The following is a 26,582-nucleotide window of genomic DNA, read 5'->3' on the forward strand; positions in this document are numbered from 1 at the left end:
TAAGGATGCTGAGTTCAGAGTTCGAGATACAGCACAAGTTACTCAATAAGCATACTATAAGTTGCACAAATACAAAATTCTGTCCTAGGGGCCTCACGAACCATATACTAAAAAAGTGGTATCCGAACCACTGCAGGAAAGGTAAGTAGGCCTATGAAATCGCTGGGGCTGACTGGAAGTAGGAGACACACAGGATGCGTGTGCAGTGTCTAAACACACACGCGAGTTACCATAGACTTTCAATGGGAACGTAAAGTTTACAAAGTAGTTGATTTCGGACACTTCCGGTTGGACTACGGGGAAACCCAGTTAAACTAGGACACTTTGATAGTTGTTACCACCGGGAGCACTGGAGTACTCGAGATACCTCACTCAGGGAAGCCGGGTGCATAGGTGTTCTTTAGTGTTGGGTTTCGTCGTCGAATCCTATGGAGAGCTGCAAGAAGATGCTGCAGGCGACCAGGAGGAAGATGTCCGGGTGGATCCAAGGGTGGATTGGAGAAGTGGAGAACCTGAAAGCAGAGGGGACAGAGTCTGGGTCACTAGCCAGTGACCAGGAAGGAACCAGGAAAGAACCAGGCGATGTCGAGATGCAATCAGGTGAGGATGCGAAGCTTGTCTCTGCAGCCACGTGGACCAGGAGGCGTCAACGACGACCAGGAACTGGATACGGACTGTCCCACGAAGGATCTCGCTGTTGGCAGTGTCGGCTTCTGGATTGGAGTCAACAAGCCTTGGCAAAGGTAACCCACGCAGGAAGGGTAGATCGGCTTCTGTTAAGACCATCAAGGTCTGTGGAGCTTCCCCTTTACAGGAAAGGAGGAGCAAGCCCAGAGCAACCAGGCAAGCGGTGTTGTTTCAAAAGGATGTCTTCAGGAGGGCCACTGGCCAGCGGGCTAGCAACCGCCAAGACGCGTTGAGGAGAAATTCAGGCACACGCCCCACGCGGCACTCGTGGAGTGTGGAGGGCTGAGCTTCGGTGCACTTACGGCTCGGGTTTGGGACTTCTCAAACCCCAATGCACAACTTCGGGGACGCCTCAGAAGCTGCAAAATTAGCAAAAAGCAGGTACTGCTGGGAGTCCAGTCCCACGTCTCTCGTGTCCGCACGGGTCTCAGCTTTGCTGTGGATGTGGGTCGGAGTCAGAAGTCTGGAAGTCCAGAGGCTGCGTGGCTAGGTCGTCGGGATCCGGCTGGAGCGTCGACGAAGCAAACCAACAAGTTACTGGTGGTGCCTGTTTGCACAGGGTGGTCACTCCTTGACCACAAGGGAGATTCTTCAGTCTTCTAGTTGCAGTAGAATGTCAAAGGTCCAGAGTTTTGTTTCAGAGTTTCAGTTCAGGATAATCTAAAGTCTCTAGACTCAGCTCCTAGCTTTACACTAATCTAAGGGGCTGAATTACCTGGTAGGTCCATCCTATGGGTGGAACCTGGGAAGGGGGTGGGTACACCCCTTTCCCTTTGTCCAGTTTTGCGCCAGAGCTGGGGCTGGAGTGCCCCAGCAACTGGTTTGAACCGGGTTATGCATGGAGCACCTTGTGTACCCCAGGCAGTGTCTCAATTCATTCAACCCTCCCTGCCCCAATACACTACAGGCTGTCTGGGGAGGTGCCAGCACCTCCCAAGACAGGAAACCTATTGTCCAGGCCTCCCCTGCCGGACTTTTGTCCAGCAGCAGGAGGTCAGACTCCTGTCTGTGGCAGCAGCATCCATTTTGTGATGCTGAGGCTCTGTTTAACTTTAACCGGGTAAAGCTACAACTACATGTGGAATGCTACCTCCGCCGCCAGAACTGGCGGGGGGGAAAGGGGGGTAGTATTCCAAAGCGTATGACACCTTACACAACATGTTTTGATGAAGCCAAACCAAAGTTAGCATTGACCGCGAGGATTATAATGCACTTAAGAGGATATGGTATGGCTATATCATAGAACAGCTATAAGGGCATGGTTCCGAAAGCTGCAGACAGGCTCAGCTCATGCTAGAGCACCATCTCACATAAAACCAAGCACTCTGCCTCCAGGATTGTTAAGGCCTGCCATAGGAGTGACTCATAGGTATATATGTGTCTATATATAATGGTAGGTATAGGGATACTATACCTAAGCAAGGGATGATTACACGACCTTGCCCCAGCTGAGTGATCAGCCAGTTGTGTTAGTTTGGATGGCCAGCCAGGGGTGGCATAATACATGCTGCAGCCCCTGGTAGGCCTTGGATGCACCTATGCCCTGGGTACCTATGGTATACAATACAGGGGCTCGCAAGGTGACCAATACCCAATTGGATATGTACCTAAAGTACATGGTATGAATTTAGAGAGAGAACAGCTGGGCTGTGGGTCTGATTAGCAGGCCCACAGCCAAACTAGAGTCGAAAAACCAGGGGATCAGAGCAAAAAGTTGGGGTGACCATGGGAAGCAGACCCTACAATCAGCATTTTGAGGAATGGCTGGGCTGGACTGGGCAGAGTATCTTGGTGAAGCCAGTGGACTGGATACTTCTCCAGACACTGGCATGCTTTTTCCCCTAATAATGGACAGCGCTCCATCCATCACCTCCTTGTGTTTGCTTTGCTTGCCCTAAGTTGGCAGGGTTTGCCCAGACGTGGGTCCCTTGCTCACTTTGTCACTGGATTCAAGCTAGCCTGGCTGATGAGGGTGTCACCCCGAAACCGGTCCCAAGATGCATGTTTCTGGTTCATGGAAGATCTGGCTTGGCAGTTTGGGCTGGACTGTTCCCATGAGACACAGGGTTAAGACTGATTTGCATATAGCTGGCTCTGAACTGAGGTGGTGAAGCGAGCTAAAGAACGATGATGGATTCAACCCAGTTCTCTTCCAGGGGATCCTCATCAATAGTCATAAGCATTAGAATATTCCCGCCCATGCGCGGGACCCCGGAAACAATATATTATATGTGCCCCACATATATTATAGACATATATATAAATATATATATATATAAAAATAAGCAATTGCAGCCAAATAAACAATAGAGCTGGAATATGCAGTGAAGAATTTCCACAATACAGTGAATTCTGTATTAGAAACATGAGAAACAACACCAATGCTTGTTTAGAAACTGTTTTAATGTACAGAAAACAGTAGAAATTCTCATAACACACTGTAAGCATATACCGCTCCCAGGCTGCATTGCAAAATCCCAGTCTAAAAAGACTGAAAAGCTAACCTGTAGCTGAATGCACTAAAACTGACGCTGTGCCTTTAAGGCACCTCTGCCCCTAGCTTCCCATCATGCCTCAGGGGTTACAGTTAGGCCAGTTGTTCTTTCCGGCTCCTTCAGGAAGGACCCTGGATACACAGCTCCACACTTTTCTGCCTTTTTCAGTCAGAAAATCTTCTAAAGAACAATTTTTTTGATTTACTTTGACTTTTCACATCATAGTCAAGTAAATAACTGCTTAGCAGTCAATTTTTTGTGAGGTTTTTCCTTTCAGGATGCCCTCACTTTTTGATGATTGCCCTTCTTGTGGCCACAAGAAGGCAAAACAGACTCTCATGAGGTCTGTATTTTATGCTTGCCAGAGGATCATGATCCTAAAGACTGTTCTCATTGTAAAAAGCTGTCTGACAGAACACTTAAAGACAGAGAGAGGAACAGACTCTATAGTCTGGCCCAGAAATCCATGAGAGGAAGATCTGCGGAGAGAAAGAGTTCAAAGAGACCCAGAACTCCCTCCAAAGGCAAGTCAGAACGTCCATCAACCTCAGCACCGGGCTCGGCGCTGAAAAAACGACATCTGATGGACAGTTCAAGAGAAAAAGCTCCGTCGGCGTCGAGATCGGCGTCGATGAGGAAATCGTCGTCGAAAAGAGGTTCGCCGTCGTCGAGGAAAGCTCCGCCGTCGTCAACTAGGCGACGATCGGCGTCGAGAGAAGCCACGAGATCGCCGTCGACGAGAGGTTCGGCTTCAAGACATGAGTCAACTCCGCCGCCGTCAACCAGGCGACGGTCGGCGTCGAGAGACAGATCACACTCGCCGTCGTCTCGACGTCGACAGGCTTCGAAGAGTGTAACACCTCCGTCGACGTCTCCACGGAGGCGATCGTCGTCGAGGAAGGGATCATCTAAGGCACGTCGGCGCTCGTCGTCGAGGATGTCCGATCCTCCGCCGTCGCCACATGCCAGGTCGATGACATCTCCGTCGCCGACAGATCAACGTCGGCCGACGTCGAGAGCTCCGTCGACGGCAGGACTAGACCGTTCGACGTCGAGACCTCCGTCGACGGCAGGACTAGGCCGTTCGACGTCGAGACCTCCGTCGACGGCAGGACAACGCCGTTCGACGTCGAGACCTCCGTCGACGGCAGGACAACGCCGTTCGATGTCGAAGGAGATGACTCTGTCGTCGGCACATCATCACCGATCGACGTCGAGGGACCACAGATCATCGTCGAGGCATTCAACGCCGAAAGTTATCGCCCCGTCGACGCCACAGAGGCGTTCGACGTCGAGGGAAAGGCTTTTGAGACGTCCTCCAACACCGGTGAGACGGAGATCACCTTCAGTGCCTTCGACAGTCCTGGTGACACAATCTGCTTCACTCCATTCCTCCTCAAGTGCCTCGGGGTCAACCGGGTCATCTTCGAGGAGTAGGAGTCCGGTTCAGAAGAATCCCCATCGGGGTTACACTTCACATATAAGACTTTCGCCAAGATGGTACGCTCCTTTGAGTAATTGGAAGGATTCTAAGGCACCAGAGAGACTTCAAAGGTACTTGAGTCCAATCCACAGGTCTCCTCTTCAGCAAGCAGAAGAGGCAGAGCGATCACGCTCACGAGAGAGAAGAGTGGACAGGTCACATGCCACTAGGGTCTCCCGATCACCAAGGAGGGAGCAACCCAAATCTCGAACACCGAGAAAGGAGGTACGAGATGTGAGATCGAGATCTCCAATACATCAGAGGGTATCACGTTCTCCTCGAAGGGAGGAACGACCTAGGAGGTCTCCGTTGAGGAAGGAGCATTCTCACCACAGGAGAAGAAGAACTCCTTCATCCTCTCCTCCAGCTTCGCCTAGATCTTTTAAAGGGGACTACTCTCCGACGCTGGCAGACAGCCCTCGCTCAAGAGCTTCCCCTCTGGACGACGTCAACACGTATTTGGACGTTTTGCAAAGGGGTGCTTACAAGCTGAATATAGAAATGACCACTCCAGAGGTGTCCACTACTGTGATTTTTGAGACTCTTCATCACAAATCATATGCACGGCCGTTGCTTCCATTAGTCCCAGGAATAATGGACCCAATCAAAGAGGTTTCCCTCACGCCAGCAACGATCAGAGCACGTATCCAGAAAAAATATAGGCCGGCTGACTCAGATCCTATCTTCGTTAAAGGTGAGCCTGCAGCGGACTCAGTTATTGTAGCCTCAGCTAGGAAGAATCACACGGTCGCTCCTTCTTCGTCAGTTCCTCCTGACAAAGACAGCAAGACGCAAGATTCTTGGGGACGCAAGGTGTGCAACACAGCAGCTTCATCCCTAAAAGTCTCTAGTGCATCAGCCCTTCTGGGAAGGTACGATAGAGCCCTATGGGACTCCATGGAACGATTCAAAGAGAAATTGCCCAAGGAGGACCAGAAGGACTTTGAGGAGACCGTGACGGAGGGCTGTTTGGTGGCAAACCAAATGATTAGTTCATCAGCAGATAACGCCCTTCTAGCTGGACATAACTACTCACATGGAGTATGTGCGAGGAGATCCTCTTGGCTGCGTTTAACTGGGCTCAAGCCAGATGCCCAGCAGCGCATACTCAATCTGCCTTTTTCCGGATCTTCACTCTTCGGGGAGCATGCCGATCAGGAAATGGCCCGGATGAAGACCGAGTTAGACACAGTAAAGGCAGTAGGTCTGGAGAAACAGAAAGCACCGTTCAAACGACGCTTCAAGACCAACAAGAACCGGGGAGGCCAACAGAGGTTTCAAACCCCTCAATGGTCTCAAAACAAGCCGCAAGGAAAGCCACAATACAGAGGAGGAAGGTCAAGCAGAGGTAGAGGCGGACATAATCAATCCTCTACCACACCTAGAGGAGGCAAGGCCTGAGCAGTGGCTTCCTCTGTCGCCGTTACCCACTCCAGTGGGAGGAAGTGCTGCACAACATCTGGCAGAGTGGGTCAGCATCACGAAAGATCGGTGGGTGCTGAATATACTGCGCAATGGATATGCGCTACGTTTCAGGAAGAAACCACAACCGGCTCCTCCAAAAAAGTCTCGCTCGTACCATCTGGAGCTCCTCAAAAAGGAGGTGAGCGTCCTCTTAAAGAAAAACGCAATCGAAGTGGTACCCCTCTCCCAAAGGGGGAAAGGAGTGTACTCAAGATATTTCCTTGTTCCCAAAAAGGACCAAGAAGGCAAATTCAGACCAATTTTGGATCTTCGACTCCTCAACAAAGTGGTGGTCAAAGAGAAGTTTCGCATGTTGGCACTCCATCAAATATGTCCTCATCTACAGATCGGAGATTGGATGTGTTCGGTGGATTTACAAGACGCGTACTTCCACATTCCTATTACACCAGGTCATCGAAAGTACTTGAGGTTCCTGGTAGGGTCCAGGCATTACCAGTTCAAAGTGCTCCCTTTCGGACTCAAATCCGCACCAAGGGTCTTCACCAAGTGCATGGCAGTGGTAGCGGCGTGTCTACACAAAAAAGGTCTCTTTGTGTACCCATATCTAGACGACTGGCTCCTGAAGAGTCCGTCGCCTCGGCAAGCCACCAAAGACTGTCACCTGTGTCTCCAACAGCTACACAGGCTCGGCCTCCATGTAAACTCAGAAAAATCGATCCTGCAGCCCACACAAACTATCCACTATCTGGGAGCAGTTCTAGACACAAAGCTAGGAAGAGCGTTTCCTTCGCAAGAGAGACTTTCTTCCATGGGACAAAAATGCAAAAAGTTACTTCAGATTCCTCGTCCAAAGGTGCGAGACGTAGCGTCTCTGTTGGGCTCCATGGCGTCCTGCATCTTCCTAATACCGAACGCCAGGTTGAGAATGCGGCCTCTTCAAGAGTCGGTGGAGGATCAGTGGGACCAAGCGTCTGGAGATTGGGAGGATCGAATCATCCTGTCTCAAGCAGCGCTGACCTCAATACAGTGGTGGACTCGCCCTCGGAATGTCCTGCAGGGAGTCCCTTTTCAGCAACCTCTGCCTTCTCGGTCTGTGGTAACGGACGCATCTCTAGAAGGCTGGGGTGCTCACATGGGTCATCTTCAGATTCAGGGTCGCTGGTCGACCAACCTTCAGACATACCACATCAACATGCTGGAACTTCGAGCGGTTCATCTGACGCTCAAGGCGTTCCTTCCAGCAATAACAACGGACAAAGTCCTGGTTCAGACGGACAACACTACAACTATGTTCTATCTGAACAAGCAGGGAGGAACTCGATCTCGCCCTCTGTCTCTGGAAGCCCAGGCGATCTGGCACTGGCTGCTGGCTCGGGGACTGTCGGTGGTGGCAGTACACCTTCCAGGCGAGTTAAACACAAAAGCAGACGCACTCAGCAGGCACTTCGAAGATCAGCCAGACTGGGTGCTAAACGACGAAGTGGTCGAAGAACTCTTCCGTTGCTGGGGTCGTCCAGACATAGACTTATTTGCGGACGACGAAAACGCCAAATGCCACGCCTTCGCGTCCAGGTTCCACCGGCCAGGGACGCAAGGGAACGCTCTCCTGCTGGAGTGGACAGGAATGTTCGCTTATGCTTTTCCCCCTCTGGCACTGATTCCGAAGGTGGTGGCCAAGCTCATCAGATCGAGCATGGACATGATCCTAATTGCTCCGGATTGGCCGCGACAATGGTGGTATCCAGATCTGTTACATCTGTCGCTGTGTCCACACAGACGGCTGCCGTGCAGGCCAGACCTGCTGAGCAAAATGGACGGGAGGATCCTGCATCCCAACCTCCAGTCGCTGAACCTGACTGCATGGCTCCTGAGGTCTTGCAATATGGACACTTAAATCTGCCTCCGGAATGTATGAATATTTTAAGAGAGGCAAAGAGACCTTCCACAAGGACGTCTTATGCGTTCAAGTGGAAAAGATTTTTCATTTGGTGTAAGGACCATGGCTTTGATCCCACCAAAGGGCAAGAAGAGGTAGTCCTACCATACCTCCTATACTTAGCGACATCAGGGTTGAAATACGCTTCTATTAGGGTTCATCTATCTGCCATAGTAGCGTACAGAAAATCACCTACACAAACATCGTTTTTTCAGGTCCCGGTGGTGAAAGATTTCCTTCAGGGATTAAAGAAGGTCTATCCCCCTGTGAGAAATCCTTCTCCTCCCTGGGAGTTGAACCTGGTTCTCTCCAGACTGATGTCTACACCGTTTGAGCCTATACACAAGGCCTCCTTGCAGCATCTCACTTGGAAGGCGGCCTTCTTGGTGGCAATAACCTCTGCGCGCAGGGTTAGCGAGATTCAAGCACTCTGCACCAAGGAACCTTACACTGTGTTTCACCACAACAGAGTAGTAATGAGGGCTCACCCTTCTTTTCTTCCAAAAGTGGTATCGGATTTTCATATAAATCAAACGATTACCCTTCCTTCGTTCTTTCCTAATCCATCGACCCCAGCGGAGAGGTCGTTGCACTCGTTAGATCTTAAACGGGTGCTAAAGTTTTACCTAGAAAGAACAAAGGACACCAGAAAGACAGACCAACTCTTTGTCAATTATGGTGCAATGAGGTCCGGGTTTGCAGCAGCCAAAAGATCCATCTCCAGATGGATTGTCTCTTGTATCAAACTAGCATACCAGCTGGCTGGCAAACCTTTGTTGCAATCACCCAAAGCTCATTCCACTAGAGGGAAAGCAGCCACAATAGCTTTTTTGCATGACGTTCCTATGTCAGAAATATGCAAGGCTGCGACATGGAAATCAGTCCATACCTTTACAAGGCATTATTGCCTAGAGTCTGATTCCAGAGCGGATTCTCAAGTAGGGCAAGCCTCCTTGAGAAACCTATTTGGGTAGAAAAAGGCCTATTTTTGGGCCTACGGATATAAATGTTATCTGTTGATTCCTTTGCCCGCAGGGATGAGGTGAGGCTCGCTACTCTATTCTAATGCTTATGACTATTGATGAGGATCCCCTGGAAGAGAAGGATTAGTTACTTACCTGTAATCCTAGTTCTCTTCCAGGGGTATCCTCATCAAAGTCATAAGCAACCCTCCCGCCTCCCCGGGCAAAGGACTTTGTTTATTTAATAGGAGATGTTTTTTAACCTGTTATTACCATGGTTTGGTTTTCAGTCTCCGAAAAGAACAACTGACCTAACTGTAACCCCTGAGGCATGATGGGAAGCTAGGGGCAGAGGTGCCTTAAAGGCACAGCGTCAGTTTTAGTGCATTCAGCTACAGGTTAGCTTTTCAGTCTTTTTAGACTGGGATTTTGCAATGCAGCCTGGGAGCGGTATATGCTTACAGTGTGTTATGAGAATTTCTACTGTTTTCTGTACATTAAAACAGTTTCTAAACAAGCATTGGTGTTGTTTCTCATGTTTCTAATACAGAATTCACTGTATTGTGGAAATTCTTCACTGCATATTCCAGCTCTATTGTTTATTTGGCTGCAATTGCTTATTTTTATATATATATATATATATTTATATATATGTCTATAATATATGTGGGGCACATATAATATATTGTTTCCGGGGTCCCGCGCATGGGCGGGAATATTCTAATGCTTATGACTTTGATGAGGATACCCCTGGAAGAGAACTAGGATTACAGGTAAGTAACTAATCCATCTGTGACTGGGGGTGATTTTTACTTTGATTTCCACTTTGAGGACTCTAGGGAATAATTGGTTTGAAAAGGTCTTGTTTGTTTAATAATTGGCAGAAAATGTTATATCGGAGTCTAATGTGACCAGTTGTATTAACCGCTTTCTTGACAATTACCTCGAAGTAACATGTTTACATTTAAATAATATCTCATCTCATCTTGTCTTTGTTTATACACTACTTTAATAGATAGTCCGTTTGAGTTGTGGTAGTTTACTATGTAGTAGATTGGTGATAAACAATTTAGGATAGCAGCTATATACAAGTAGTAATGATTTTTTTGTCAGTCGATTTTTAATATGCAAGTCAGTGTGTTGGGTGGTGGTGCAAGGTCTGCCTTTAGGAAAGAGGTGGGAGGTTTTCGAATTGGCATGTCAGACCACAAATACCAATCAGGGGCTTCCTTGCGCTTTGGAACATGTCAGTAAATAATTACGCAGGGTACAGGACCTCTTCACAGCCCAGGACTGTTATGGGACTCTGGTTCCCACACCCAAGTTACACGGGAAGGTGATGGTCTGCTGCTCAGTGTCATGCTGGGTGGAGGCTTTGGGAGAATGTGGGAGAGGGGCAAGTCGGTGGGAAGGTAGTCCCACAAAGATGACAAATAAGCAGTTGCTGGCATAAGGCGATTGTGCTTGCTAGGTAGTCATCTCTCTGGTCAAGTGTATTTCTAGGCTGAAATGGGGCAGCCCTCCAATCTCTGGGTCCAGGTTGCGATGAGGAAACTCTCCCCAATATGTGGTGAGTGGTACAGTGTCTTCATTGGCTATGATCTCCAAGAAGGTTAGGTCAGCAGTAGTACTTTCAGGGCATTGGGCTTAAATCTAATATAAATGAAACCAGAATCTCTTCACACGCACACAGTCTGTTTAGGTGTCTTGAAGATGAGGCTTCAATGAGCTGAATGAAGCCTTCAGCATATATGCCAATAGTTTGTTGTTTGTTCTTTGTCATTGATGGTAATCCTGTTTTTTCGCCCCCTTCTTTTGTTCCCTTTGTATGCAGTGGATGGTTCGTACTAAGACAATCACAGATAAACAGGAGTCGTGTTGGGAGATGGTTTCTGACATGTCAGGGGATATCATCCAGCTTCTGGACTCGGACAATGATGGGATCCGAACTCACGCCATCAAGTTTGTGGAGAGCGTGATCATCACACTTTCTCCCCGTATGTACGATTCTGACATACCGAAGCGCCAAGAGAATGACATCAGCCTCGATCGTGTGCCAAAAGACCACCCATACATCAAACATGGTAAGAACACTTAAATAGAATGAGTTGAAAAGACTTAAATTACTGTCTCATGGAAAGTCAAACTCAGTTTCCTTGTAAGCATGTTACTTGTGAAATTGAGGCACCTAAACCTGTGTGTGCTGTGTATATGTGTGGCTATTCGCTTGGAATTACACTTTTTGTGCATGTTCGCATGCACACACTGCAGAATGAGGTACTTTGGTTATCTGTGTTTGCTCTTGAAATGAGGCACTGGTGTTGCCTAGGCTTTCATTTGCTACATTGGACTCTGATCCTGTTTGCCTAAATTCTCATTGAGAACTCTAGGTTTCATATATTTATAGGACTAACTAACACTGGGGAAAAAGTGGTCCTTGGCCCTGTGGACACCTCTTCTTCAGAGGACATTGAAAAGCTTTTAATCCCTTCGACGCTCATGACGGGCTCAGCTCGTCATGAGTTACGCCTCTCGTACACTCATGACGAGCTGAGCTCGTCATGAACTGCGGGTTTTCGCAAAAGTCAGCGCACAGCGGGAAAACGCGTAGCGCGGATGGTGTTAAAGATCAGAGTTGCTAAAATGTAGAATATTTTTTCTCGGACAGAAAAGTTTGGGTATAGACCAGTGAGAATACGCAAAATAATTGTGCAAGACTTACATTTTACACTGGCGTTTTATTGTATTAAACCCTTTTCGATGCGTCCTCTAAAAAGATTCTCCTATTTTTAAAAAAGTTTAACATGCTTCATGATGCTTCCTTTTCTACGATCCTACTGCTTTGCATCCTTAATTAGTAATCCAAGAACTGATGGATTGCTGCATGACTTTGCTGATTTGTTTTTATAGACTGCTTAACCAGGCCATTACAGGAGAAGGTAAAGGAGGAAATAAGGTCTGGCATGTGTGAGAAAAAAATTGAGGCAACACATTAACCGCTCACTTGGGGCAGGCAAGATTTGAATAGTGAGTTTGTTAAACGCTTTACACTTTAGGATTTACAGTATTTGTAGTAAATTTCACTTGCTGTCAGCACCTTCATTTTAAGTTCCTTCATGTTTATTAAATACGCAAATGCTTTTATGAATTGAAACCAACTGTTCCATCTTGATGTAATAAGGCCTCTCCACACCATGCATTAGATAGTGGTTGTGGGTCCTTCTATGTTGCTGCCATACCGAAGATTATTGTAAATTAATCGTCCACTCAGTGAGGCCTATCCGCATCTCAGGATTGTTTAGCTATCACATGATGGGTACGATTCTCTCCAATCGAGTTTTAGCTCTTGAGTGCTAAATGCAGGTATTTGAGCACATTTAGTCTCCCTTCCATTAAAATGATTTGTACCTACCAAATTTGAAATGTGCCTATTATGTTCTTATAAAATTAAAACTGCAAATACAATCTTCTAGATACCTTCTAATCAATTAATCAAATTTACTGTATTGAAGTAAAAATGACACCATATAGTAGGAAATGCAGACAAACAGGCACGTTTTTTAAATCTTGTTTTAAATAAAAAAATGACTTTTAAAAACAACTAATGGTGGATTACTAAACAGCTTAAATGATTGACTGCCTTATAACGTGTAACAAAAACAAGGTTATGGATGGAATGCTTGGATTATTCTCAGCCACCAGTAATTACTTGGGCCTCATGCCAGTCGCAAATGATGGAATTGGATGTGTCTGAACGATTGCCAGTGGGAGAGATTAATTCAAGCATTCCATCCATCATCCTATTTTTGTTGCATTGGATACCCTAAGAGCGACTGGCATGCCCAGACGTTGGTCCCATGCTCATTGTGCCATTGGAACCAAGCTATACCTAGCTGATCATCCTTAATCAGTGCTAAACCTGTCCTGGGTTGCTTGAGTGCCGGTTCATGGAGGACCTGGCCTGACAGGGCTGGACTGTTTCTATCGGAGCATGGTAAAGACTGATTTGCATGTGGCATGTTCCAAACTGAGGTGGCATGGTGGGCAAAAAACAATTGACTGGATGTGGCCCCGGGCGACTGTCAGTGGCTGAGATTAATTCAAGCTTTCCAATCATCACCTTGTTATTGTTGCATACCTTATTTCTTGTGGCATTAATTCCCGTCCGGGCACAATGTCAACCTGATTGCCCTGATGTATAGCACAATTGTTGAGAGGCATATTCATTGTATAGGACACCACTTAACTGTTGAACATCCTTAGATCCAACACCTGTTAACGAGGTGAAAAAAGCCATTTAAATGTAGATAATTAGTGAGTTTCAGTGCTGTGCACAGTGCAACTACCGGTGAAGGTAACTTGCTTGAACACAGTCTAAAAAATGGTGCTACAAATGTTTTCTGCTGACAAAGGTTTGACACAGAAGCGATGCAGGCAGCGTCATTCAACTTGTATCCTCCTCCTTTAAGTTGTGTGATTTAATCTGTTCTATGTTATGTTGCAGATTCCTTGCGGGACGAGGGAAAATCTGCCCTGGAAAAACTTCTCAAGTTCATGGTGCACCCAGCCATATCTAGCATTAATCTGACTGCTGCCCTGGGATCGCTAGCAAGTATTGCCCGACAAAGACCCATGTTTATGTCTGAGGTCATCCAGGCATATGAAGCATTACATGGTGAGTATCTAGTGCATGTGACCAGGTAAACGCTTCTTAAACAGCAGGAGGGTAGGAAATCTGAGAAATTGGATTGTAGGGCTACAGAGAATGAGCAGTATCAGTTGTTCCACAACTGTCATATTTTTTAAGTCCTCTAAAATTGAAAGTTTGCTCTCAAATAGGGAAATACTGAGATTGCTTCAGCAGCACAGATTAATCAGAAAAAGGTTCTGTTGTCTGAACAAAGAAATTGTATCACTTGGAGCCGACCAAGAACCTTACACGGGCGGTCTTCTCCCTATAAACAGATTTGTTTTGTATGCAAAAGCAGATAAGTCGTTAAACAATAATTGTGTAAAATATGTATTATAGTCTTCCCTCATATTGGTAGTGACCATTGACTGGCATGGCTGTTGCTGCCCACCTTGCCCAACCAACTACTATAAGATAGGAGCCCTCAGCCAGTACTCAGTTGATCATTGTCCTCTTTTGTTTTTTGATTCCTTGGACTTTTATTTGATTACTGTAGGAAACTGGCTTCCTACAGTAGTAGGAAGTGTACAGTGCTCAATGTAAATTCCAAAGTGCTCAGTTAGTGGTAGTGTGGGCGAGCAGCCTTAGGTCTAACATGGAGTTTAAGACATTTATTGCATAACAGTGATCAATAATGGCCACACGACTCAAGAAGGAGATCCAGACCAATTTCAGAAAAATATACTTTGTATGTTATTTTAAAATCATGATTTTCGTAATTAGCTGAGTACATTTTTAATTAAAAATATTTTTCACCTTGAAATTGTCACTGAGAAACTTTTCAGCACTGTCCAATGTTATCCTATGGTTCAAACAATATTGTAGTTAAGCTGACGTGAGAAAATAGGTCTTTCCCTAACAAATTGTCCACAATTCGTACTTCTGCCCCCTGTAAGTCCCTAGTAATTGGTACCCAGGGTACCTAGGCCCTGGAGGTTGAAGAGGGCCCCCTGGGATCCCCTCACTAGGACCATGCCACTGCATCTGCAGCTTGTATGTTCCTATGAGGTGAAAAAATGGGCAACGTCGACATGGCACACTGCCTGTGTGCCATGCCAGGTAGCACTGCCTAAGATATAGGCAAGTCAACCCTCTAGCAGGCCTTAACAGCCCTAAGGCAGGGTGCACTATGTCGCAGGTGTTGGCATATCTGCATGAGCAGCTATTCACCTACAGTATTATATTAATACTGTAAGGGCCAGGGAAACCATAGGGAGTACATGGGCTGGGAGCTTGACAACTCGAGTTCCACAGCATCATGATGGCTTCACTGAACCCGGGAGTGTTTGTTACCAAACAGATCCTTGTAATAAATCAACACTGATGCCAGTGTGAAATAAATTAAAAACATGTACTCTGAGGGCACCTCAGAGGTACCCCCTGAAAACCTACCAACCCTGGTGTTGGCACTGACTGGATTTAGGCAGCCTGCCACACACAGACATGTTTCTGGACCCCTTGGTGGAGAGCCTCTGCTCTCTGGGACCAGAAACAATGCTCATCCTGCGCAGAGGTGTCAAAGCTCCTCCCCCAGGATGGGCCATTGCTCAGAGAAGGCTTATTTTCCTGCTTATACATGCACAAGTAGGTTTCATGATTTTTTTTTATTAATAAAATCTTATTTTTTTTAAATTGCACTTAAAGTGATTATTGAATTACAGTTATGACCATTGGTACTATTTTACCACTTGTTAGACCAGATTTATTAATGGTCAGGACAATGGAAATTTTAGTGATGTCTGCTTATAAATAAATAGAAGCACCTTTGTACATCCTTCTGATATTTTCGTAAAAAGAACAATTTGCTGTAGTTGCATAATTCAACATAGTTTACAAATGTATTATCTTTCAGATTAACTTTTTTGTTCCCAGTGCAGCCAAAACATTTTCATTCTAATGATCTGTTTACTTTAACGCTACACAATCTTATGATCCAAATATTGCATAGTCTTTTCCCCACAAAATGAGAAGAGAATACTCTTTGGAAAAAAACATTATGTTCTGAATGATAGAAAGAAAACAGAAACGAAGATGACCTAGATCATGGGTACTCACAAACTTTCTCTCCGGGGCCAAATTTACAGTGTGGTTTGTGGCCGAGGGCCGTACCGGTGGGGGCGGGGTCAGAGGGGGAGGGGGCGGGACTAAAGCAAAAAAGATTGTGACCATGAGGTTAAACACAGGTCCCTGCAGCAGACGCCTTCGTCCACTGAGCCACCAGACCCAGCATACACACATCTCTTTCGCTCGCTCGCTCCCTCGCCCTCCCTCTGTCGCCCTCCCTCTGTCGCCCTCCCTCTGTCGCCCTCCCTCTGTCGCCCTCCCTCTGTCGCCCTCCCTCTGTCGCCCTCCCTCTGTCGCCCTCCCTCTGTCGCCCTCCCTCTGTCGCCCTCCCTCTGTCGCCCTCCCTCTGTCGCCCTCCCTCTGTCGCCCTCCCTCTGTCGCCCTCCCTCTGTCGCCCTCCCTCTGTCGCCCTCCCTCTGTCGCCCTCCCTCTGTCGCCCTCCCTCTGTCGCCCTCCCCCAGAAGGAGGTCTGGCGCCAGGAGTCCCTCTGGGTCCGCTGGGGCGCGTCGGCGACGTTCTCCAATAGGAGACACTGCCTCCCCATCGCCTCCGCCTAAGAAGAAGGAGTCACCGGGCTCGGTGTACTCCGAGGTATATACACCTTCTAAGCCAAGGTCGTCTACTCCTCCTCCTCCCTTACCCAAGGAACCTCCACCACGGAATCCCACTCCACCTCCGCTTCTACCACAGATTTCTCCTCATGCTCATCCTTTGCTACCCCCTCATGGACTGACTCCAGTTCCGCCGAGGATGGCTTCGCTACCACGGTACCAGACGCCTCCTAAGGGGACTCCTCAGCCGAGGGTCCCGGTCAGGCCGCAGTCTCCTGCTCCTTTGAGACCTGCGGAGCGTCCGAAGCAGAGGAGATCGCGCTCTCGTTCCAGACAGAGGGAGAGGTCGCGGAGTCGGCAGCGGTCGTCGACGAGATCAAGGCGACGCCACAGGAGGCGCAGCTCGAGATCCCACACGGACTCTTCTGGGGCCAGGGACTATTCGCCGACTTTGTCTGAATCCCCTGGGACGAGGGTGTCGCCAGTAGACGACATTGGCTCATTCCAAGATGTTCTGCTGAGGGGTGCGGCTAAGTTGGGCATCACGGTGACGGTGCCCACGCCCACGACGTCCGTGATTTTCGAGACGCTGCATTAAAAGAACCTGTCTCGCCCGTTGCTACCCCTGGTACCAGGATTGGTAGAGCCCGCTAAGGAGTTGTTTCTCACTCCGGCGGTGATGAAGGCGGCTCCCTCCAGGCTCCTCTAGAAGTACCGGGCTCCGGATTCTGACCCGGCCTTTCTCAGGATGGATCTGACACCGGACTCGGTCATAGTGACGGCTGCTAGGAAGCAGCATGCCACCACCCCGTCATCTACGGTACCTCCTGATAAGGAGAGCCGCTGGTTAGACTCGGCAGGCAGGAAGGTCTGTGGGACGGCGTCTACTGCAATGAAGGCTGCAAGTGCCGCGGCTTTGCTAGGCCGGTACGATCGAGCCCTGTGGGAGTCCCTCCAGCAATTCGCTGAGCTCCTTCCTCGAGAGAAGAAAGAGGACTTTCAGGAGATTCTGAATGAGGGGCAATTGGTGTCGAACCAAGTCATCAGCGCGGCTGCTGATGTCTCTTCTGGCGGCGCATGGGTATTGCCATGGTGTCAACCAACTGCGCCACGCTTGGCTTTGCCTTACATCCCTCAAACCAGAGGCTCAACAACGGGTGGCCAACCTGCCTTTCTCGGGGGAAACCCTGTTTGGCAAGCATGCGGACGACGAGAAGGCCCGCATGAAAGCAGAGGCCGAGACCCTGATGGCCGTCGGGTTGGAGAAGCCCAAGGAGAAGAAGACCTACCGCCCGTTCCAGAGACGGTTCGGGGCGCAAGGCAGAGGGCGAGGGCAGGCTTCGGGACAACAGCAACAACAACAACAGCAGCAGCAGTTCCGGAGGCCCTTCCAGAAGCGCCAGAAGGGCAGGGGCGGCCAACAGTCCGCGGCGGCGAACAAGGGCCCGGCTGGGTCTAGGCCCTGAGCGGTTACTTCCCCTGCATCAGTTACCCACTCCGGTGGGGGGAATCGTTCAATTTTTTCTGGCAGTGGAGAAAAATTACTCCGGACAAGTGGGTGCTGAATATGGTTTGCAATTGATACAGTCTTCTGTTCACCAGCCTGCCTCCAGCAATTCCACCGGTCAGCTCGCAGTTTCAGCTGCGCGAGCTCCAGGCGGAGGCTGATACCCTGTTAAGGAAAAGGGCGATAGAAGACGTACCTCTGTCTCAAAGAGGAAGAGTTAAATGCAATCAACAAGAGAAAAAGGGTCAAAAGGTCACTCTTGTACCCCTTAGCAATAATGTATATCAATCAACAGAAGAGTGACAATGTAAGCTTAGACGGCGACAAAAGTAAAAGAAAATCAAGGAGTAGTTAGTTTCTACCACCAGAGCAAGTACATAAGTAATAGGGAGATAAAGTGAGCATGCTTAGTGAAAGAAAAAGAACCCTCAGGCACCAACTGAAAGTCGGTAGCCAGTTGTCTTCATTGGGTTCTTGTTAGGAAATTAATATCAAAAGATGTGATAAGCTAAAGTGAATTAAAAGGAGTGTGGTCTACTCCCCAAACCGAAACATTCTTTTAATAAGAGGGTAGCTCTAACTCCATTAAAATCAATGATAGCGGACGTATAAATGGTTGTATTAATTTGAACCATAAAGTCCTATGAATTAGTCAGAAGGAAGGAAAGAAAAAGTAGGTCAACATGTTTCTGCTAGGGAGCCAATAGTCAGCTCGGCATTCGTCAGGACCAAAGAAGTCCTCACTCCGCGGTTGACGCACACTAAGGCGCCAGAACCAAGGGTGTGGGACATAAAACTATACAACCTTATGTGTGATAGTTGCACAGGTGTTGTCTCCTATGGCCTCTCCAGATTTTGGGAGAAAGGGAATTAGTCAATCGGTAGTGCAGGTGCCCCATAGGCTTGTGGCAGGGGGAATCCTTCACGCCCAGTGTATTTGCTACTGGGCGACTGCCCGCCGTAAAACACCTACAGCGTCCACATCCACAGCCTGCAGGTGTTTTACGGCGGGCAGTCGCCCAGTAGCAAATACACTGGGCGTGAAGGATTCCCCCTGCCACAAGCCTATGGGGCACCTGCACTACCGATTGACTAATTCCCTTTCTCCCAAAATCTGGAGAGGCCATAGGAGACAACACCTGTGCAACTATCACACATAAGGTTGTATAGTTTTATGTCCCACACCCTTGGTTCTGGCGCCTTAGCGTGCGTCAACCGCGGAGTGAGGACTTCTTTGGTCCTGACGAATGCTGAGCTGACTATTGGCTCCCTAGCAGAAACATGTCGACCTACTTTTTCTTTCCTTCCTTCTGACTAATTCATAGGACTTTATGGTTCAAATTAATACAACCATTTATACGTCCGCTATCATTGATTTTAATGGAGTTAGAGCTACCCTCTTATTAAAAGAATGTTTCGGTTTGGGGAGTAGACCACACTCCTTTTAATTCACTTTAGCTTATCACATCTTTTGATATTAATTTCCTAACAAGAACCCAATGAAGACAACTGGCTACCGACTTTCAGTTGGTGCCTGAGGGTTCTTTTTCTTTCACTAAGCATGCTCACTTTATCTCCCTATTACTTATGTACTTGCTCTGGTGGTAGAAACTAACTACTCCTTGATTTTCTTTTACTTTTGTCGCCGTCCAAGCTTACATTGTCACTCTTCTGTTGATTGATATACATCAAAGGGGAAGAGGTCTGTACTCCCGGTTCTTTCTGGTTCGCAAGAAGGACAAGAACGAGTTCAGGCCCATTCTGGATTTGCGACAAGCAAACAAGTGGATTCGCAGAGAGAAATTTCGCATGCTGTCGTATCAGATTTATCCTCAGCTGGAACAGGGAGACTGGCTATGTGCTATAGACCTCCAGGATGCGTACTTCCATGTGCCCATTGCACACAAACACAGGAAGTTCCTGCAATTCCAAGTCGGCGCCAATCATTATCAGTACACAGTATTGCCATTCGGGCTGAAGTCTGCGCCCAGAACATTTTCGAAGTGCATGGCAGTGGTAGCTGCACACCTGAGGAAGAACAAGGTGTTTGTCTACCCGTACCTGGACGATTGGTTGATCAAGGCCTCCTCCTTCTCGGAAGCTCAAGCGCACTTCCAGAAGGCGTGCGTTCTCTTGAACAAGCTGGGATTGCACATCAACATGTCCAAGTCTGTCCCGACTCTGGTCCAGTGCATACAGTACTTGGGAGCCTCCATCAATACGCTGCCGGCAAGCGTGTCTCCTTCGGAGGAGAGACGATTATCACTCCTTCGGAAGGCTCAGGCTCTTATGACCGCTCCATCTACAACAGTGAGGACAGTGTCTTCTTTACTGGGGTCGATGGCCTCTTGTATCTTCCTCACGCCACGCGCATGGCTGCACATGAGACCATTGCAGGAGTGCTTGGAGGATCAGTGGGATCAGAGGAAGGGGTCTTGGGACGACAAGATACGACTGTCTCTGCATACTGACAACAGCAATTTTCCCCTCCTGAGGCGGAAGCCGGGAGGTCTCCTACCTTTTCTTGTATTTTAGCCGCTTTTAACTTGAGCAAATTGTAATCTACATAATTTATGGCATTTGTGCACACCTGATCTTAAGAGGTGTGTAGAGACTCCCTTGCGCTTCGTGGCGCTTTAGGCTCATTCTCCCCCCTCTCTTCAGCTCCGGACCTGCTCTCGGCTGAGTGTTGATGCCGAGGGCAGGGCTCCGGTTTCGGCGGCCATCTTGGGTCGGGTTGGGCTGGTGACGTGCTCTGGCAGCGCTACAAAAACAGACGGTGATGACTCCGCGCAGCGGACGCGTACAGCGGACGCGCCGGACCCGCGCCGGAGTCGTGCCAGAATCCTGCCCGTCTGCGCTCGTCCGCTCTCGATCGGGCTCAGGGACCAGGCACTCTGGTAGGTGTATTTTCTACTCTGCTAATGACCTCCTAGCATTGGATTCAGGCAGGCACATCTTAAATTCCACCACGTGTTCCATCCTCAAGGAATGTAACATCTTTCGATCCCCTAGTCGCAGAGACACTTGCCTACCACTTCCATTGAAGCTAGCTACTTTAAATACTAGGTCACTACAGAAACATCACCTGGAAATTTTTACCCTTTTACAGGATGAGACCATTGATATATTGACCCTTACTGAAACATGGCTGGGTGATAACTCCTCCCCCGACATCATAGCCGCCCTTCCAAGTGGATGTGACATGATCTGGCATAATCGCCCGGATGGTGTCCGGGGTGGAGGCGTAGCAACTATCTTTAAAAAGCAACTCACAGTGGCGAAAATGTTAGCTGAGACAATAAATTCTGTAGATTTACTTGGGATAAAAATCACCTTGAACAATTCCTGTCTTATCATTTTAACAGTTTACTGTCCACCACAATGTACATCAACATTTAACGACCTTTTTTTCCCTATTATATCGGATATATGCACACGATATAAAAAAATATTGGTGACAGGGGACTTCAACGTTCATTGGGATAAGACAGATAAAGATCTGCCAACACGTCAGTTACAGACCTCCATGACTGCGTTAGGCCTGGAACAATTAGTGGAAGTCCCTACTCACATAAAGGGCCACACTCTCGATCTAATCTGGACTTCTATGCCAGAGGTGGCCCTTACGAGTATTACACCTTGTATTTGGTCTGACCACCATCTACTCCTGTGCGATGTACCACAAGATAGCCCTCAGATCAAACTCCCGCTAAAAACTAAAAAAGTGCGCCAATGGAAAAAAGTTGACTCAGTAACTCTAACAGATGCCCTTTCCAAACATTTACACAAATCAATGAATTTATATCATAACTCAGATTTAGATCTAAACTATGACACCATAGTAGCTAGTCTCAGAATCGATTGACCAGATAGCCCCAGAAAAGACACAGAAAATAAAGGGTGTGGAAAAAGGGGCCCCTTGGTTTACCCAGAGCTTGAGGGATCAAAAAAGAAAGCTCCGATATCTTGAAAGATGCTGGAGGAAATTTAAAAACGATACAGATCGCGAACTGTTTGGAACATCTTTTCAGTCGTATAAAAAACTTATCGTATCAACTAAAAAGGACTATTATGAAACCCGCATAAAAAATGCAGTAAATGTCCAGAAAGAAACCTTCCTAATCTTAAAAGAATTAAGTAAGAAGGAAGGAAAGGTAGATACAGTGATAGACTGCAACATCTTCCAATGCTACTTTCTTGAAAAAGTAGCAACCATCCTGTCAGATATCAAGAAAGATATCCCAAACATGTCTACCATTTCACTGCCCCCTCAAATTCCTTCGACCTCTATTATCTCTAGATTCCCTAGTATAGATCCGATAACCCTCAGACAACTCGCTATCTCAACCAAGTCGGGCTCCCCTGCTGATCCCTGCCCCCCTGAAATCTTTCGGCTGGCACTTCCTATCTTGGAGGACCAGATCCTAGACCTCCTAAATAATTCATTAGCCGCAGGACTACTACCAGCTAGCTTTAAAGAGGCACGTGTTAAACCCCTGATAAAAAAACCAGGAGCTGATCCAACCAGTCTGAAAAACTACAGGCCAATTTCCCAGCTGCCTTTCCTGTCTAAAATTTTTAGAACAGCATGTATTAAAATCATTGTCACCTCTCCTGGAATCATATCATCTACTCCAGGAGCGGCAAGCGGGGTTTCGTGCCCACCATAGCACCGAATTAGCATGGCTGACAGTAAAAAACCAAGCGCCCTGATACTTTTAGACCTTTCAGCGGCGTTTGATACTGTCAGCCATGCACTGCTCCTGGACAGACTAGCCATGTCTGGGATAAAAGAACAAGCTCTCCAATGGCTAACGTCTTTTCTGTCAGGGAGGACGCAGAGGATCCAATTAGCAGATCGTGTATCTGATGTAGGCGTCTTGGAATGTGGAGTCCCGCAAGGGTCCGCACTCTCGCCACTCCTATTCAATTTATATCTGCAGCCACTGATAGACTCTTTGGTAAACATGGGCTGTAAAGTTTTTAACTATGCCGATGATACTCAGCTGCTGCTGAGTATCGATAATACAACGGCTCAGTCCATGGCCCAAAAGATATTGCGGTTTACAGTGAACTGGATGACGTCTAACCTATTAAAAATCAATCCAGATAAAACGGAGGTCCTAGTAGTTTCAACTTTTGCCTCGCCCTGGAATGATCTGTTCTGGCCCCTAGAACTTGGACCTACCCCAAAGCCATGCCCCAGCGTCAAGAGCCTTGGTATTAAGATCGACCAGGAGCTCTCGATGACCAGCCAAGTATCCGCTGTGGTCGGATCATGTACCAACTTGATTAGGCAGTTGCGAAAGCTAGCCCCTTTGCTTTCTACAAACATGCTTCGAACTATTGTTTCAGCTACAATAGTCTCCAGAATAGACTATGGGAACGCACTATATCTAGGTCTTCCCAAAAATTTAATCAATCGTCTACAAGTCACCCTGAATGACGCAGCACGGTTGATCTTTGGATTACCTAGACAGACCCATGCTTCCCCTCTACTTTACAGGTTACACTGGCTCCCTATAAAGCAGAGGGTTGAATTTAAAAGCCTGTGCATCGCCCATAAGGCAATCTATGGGCAGGCGCCTGCCTATATAAAAGAGAGGCTTGAAGTGTATAATCCCAAGCGAGCTCTACGATCCGCCAATTCTTTACTGCTATCATGTCCGCGTTTTAAAATGGCGACCAAAGGTGGTAGATCCTTTTCAGTCCAAGCCTCTACCATTTGGAATAAGCTACCGGAGGTCCTCCGTAAAGAATCTAATCTTCTCAGTTTTAGGAAATGTCTGAAGACATTGCTCTTCAGGGACGCTTTTGCATCCCTGTAAGATTGGTCGGTAATCTGTACTCTTCGTTACCCTACTCTTGTTGCTGTATTCTGTCAGAAGCGCCTTGAGACCTGTCTGTGATTTGGCGCGATATAAAACTCAGATACAAATACAAATACATGCTCTTCAGTCTCTGAAGTGGTGGTGTTCAGCGGAGAATCTCCTGAGAGGGGCTCCCTTCCACAAGGACATTCCCACATAGACTATTGTGACGGATGCGTCTCTCCACGGCTGGGGGCGCACTCCGGAGACTTACAGATACAAGGGACGTGGTCCCCGATGGAGTCCACATATCACATCAATTTCCTGGAACTCAGAGCTGTTCACTTGGCATTGAAGGCCTTTCATCCGTCCTTCCAGACCAACTCTCTGCTTGTACAGACGGACAATACCACCACAATGTATTACCTCAACAAGCAGGGGGGCCCGAGATCACGCACTCTGTCGCAGGAGGCGCAGGCGATCTGGCGCTGGCTTCTAGCCAGAGGACTGACGATAACGGCTACCCATCTACCAGGTGTGCAGAATGTTCAGGCGGACGCACTGAGCAGACTGATTCAGGAAAACCACGAATGGGTCATAAACGACGCAGTACTAGGAGAAGTCTTCGCAAGGTGGGGGACTCCAGATGTAGATCTGTTCACCACTGCCGAAAACAGCAAATGCCGAGACTTCGCCTCCAGGTACTACCAGCAGGAGACGCCTGGGAATGCACTATGGATCGACCGGTCGAACAGCTTTCTGTACGCTTTTCCACCCATTCCCCTGATTCCGGCGGTGCTCATCAAGCTGTCCCAGTCCAGGGCGCAGATGATCCTGATTGCCCCGGAATGGCCCAGGCAGTGGTGGTTCACAGACCTGCTTCACCGGTCTCTCCTTCCTCACATACGGCTGCCGTGCCAGCCGGACCTTCTCATGAAGTTCGGGGGGCAGATGGTGCACCCCAACCTCTCGTCTTTGAGTTTGTGCGGCATGGCTCCTGAGATAGTGCAATATGGCCATTTGAATCTACCAGAGGATTGTATGGACATACTGAAGGAGGCTAAGCAACCTTCCACTAGGACTTCCTATGCTTACAAGTGGAAGAGATTCTGCATCTGGTGCAAGTCCAAGAACTATGACCCAACGACATGTAAGGAAGATGTCATCCTTCCGTATCTTCTACATTTGGCGCAGTCTGGCCTTAATGTCCATTCCATTAAGGTTCATCTAGCTGCGCTGACTGCCTACAGGAAATGCCCTTCACAGACTTCCTTCTTCCAGATCCCTGTGATCAAGGACTTTTTGGAAGGCTTGAAGAAAGTGTTCCCTCCTGTCCGGCTTCCTTCGCGGGAATTGAATGCGATGCTGTCCAGATTGATGAAGGAGCCTTTTGAACCTATTCATAAGGCTTTGTTGCAGCACCTGTCCTGGAAGGCGGCGTTCCTCGTGGCCATTACATCGGCCCGCAGGGTGAGTGAAATTCAGTCGTTATGTTGCTATGAACCTTATACTGTATTTCATGCTGCTAAGGTTGTTATGCGTACTCACCCTAAATTTCTTCCAAAGGTTATATCTGATTTCCACGTTAACCAGACCATAACTTTACCTACGTTTTTTCAGAATCCTTCATCTCCAGCGGAAAGGTCTCTGCATTCCCTGGATGTTAGGAGGGTGTTGAAATTTTATCTGGATAAAACCAAAGATATTCGTAGGTCAGACCAATTGTTTATCAATTATGGATCAGTCAGGACCGGTCTTGCTACCTCAAAACAGTCCATCTCGAGGTGGATTGTGTCCTGTATACAATTGTTTTATCAGAAGGCTAATAAGACCTTAGGAGGTAAACCTAAGGCTCATTCCACCAGGGGCAAAGCTGCCACGACGGCTTTCCTACGTAATGTTCCAATTGCAGAAATCTGCAAGGCGGCCACTTGGAAGTCGGTCCATACCTTTGCTAAGCATTACTGTCTGGACACTGATGCCAGGACAGACGCTCAGGTTGGGTAGGCTTCGCTGCGAAATCTGTTCGCACAGTAGTGGTGTTATTTCTCTTCTCTCCACCGCCGTTTTGGTGTGTGGATGGGCTTGCTATTCTATTCACTAGATTATGACTATACACATACACATTTGCTTGCCCGTCTGTGACCGACCGTATACTGAACGGCGGCACAACCCGTATATCCTGTTTGAAGGAGCACCTCCTTCACGTCCACGTAATTTTACTTGCCCACACCCGATTAGGACCGGGTTGGAATTATCACCGGTCCGACGATACTGCCCTCAGCCCAACCTGACCAGCCCTGAAGAGTCACGGGTCAACCCCCTTTTTGACGAAACACGTGTCGGCTGGTTTTCATGTATACAAGTACCATTATGTGATATAATAAATAAGGAAAGGAACAACTAAAAAAAGAAAAGTCTGGTCTTATCCTTCCATCAAAGGACACATCACCAACTATTGAATTAACTTAGGTTGTGTGCGCCTGACCCTGTACAGCAGAGTATGCTGCGCAGTGGCCCTAAGCGCGCCCAGGCCGCGCAGCTCACCACGGCTCAATCGCCTGAATTCAGGGACCGAGACCCGCCAGTCGCCCACCTCAGTTGTTCGGTGGCACAGATCAAGCAAATTGAGTCGCGTTGGTCCTCGCTACACGCAGGATAGTGACAGAGACGGGGGAGCTCTCGGCTCAAGCAGCCATCTCGGTTGCGAGCTAGCTCCGCCCCCCTCGACTGTCTGTTCCTAGGAAGTCTGGTTTCAAGCCCTGCAAGGAATGCGGACGTCACATGTCAATTACTGACCCGCCTTTGGTGCCTTTCAAGTGATCACGATGTAGAAGGTTGTTCATCCTGCAGGAAGATGAACCCTAAGGCTCTGAAGGAAAGAGAGGCTAAACTCTACATGTCCAAAGTGAGAAAGGAGAAGAGAGGTGGTAAAAGATCGAAGTCAAGTTTGTCGACTTCGCACGGAT

At 48.0% G+C, this 26,582-nt stretch overlaps 1 protein-coding gene across 3 annotated transcripts in view; it reads left to right on the forward strand.

The window, feature by feature from the left end:
• The window catches only part of SYMPK (symplekin scaffold protein), a 1,116,254-nt gene that overhangs the window by 154,635 nt on the left and 935,037 nt on the right, over positions 1–26,582 (forward strand). For all 3 annotated transcript variants that reach the window (XM_078660908.1, XM_078660909.1, XM_078660907.1), the window contains 2 exons: positions 10,823–11,072; positions 13,493–13,663. In XM_078660908.1, the coding sequence (XP_078517034.1) occupies positions 10,823–11,072; positions 13,493–13,663 (421 nt within the window). The remainder of the gene's footprint in view (positions 1–10,822; positions 11,073–13,492; positions 13,664–26,582) is intronic.

This window comes from Lissotriton helveticus, chromosome 9 (genome assembly GCF_964261635.1).
Source record: "Lissotriton helveticus chromosome 9, aLisHel1.1, whole genome shotgun sequence".
NCBI lineage: Eukaryota > Metazoa > Chordata > Amphibia > Caudata > Salamandridae > Lissotriton > Lissotriton helveticus.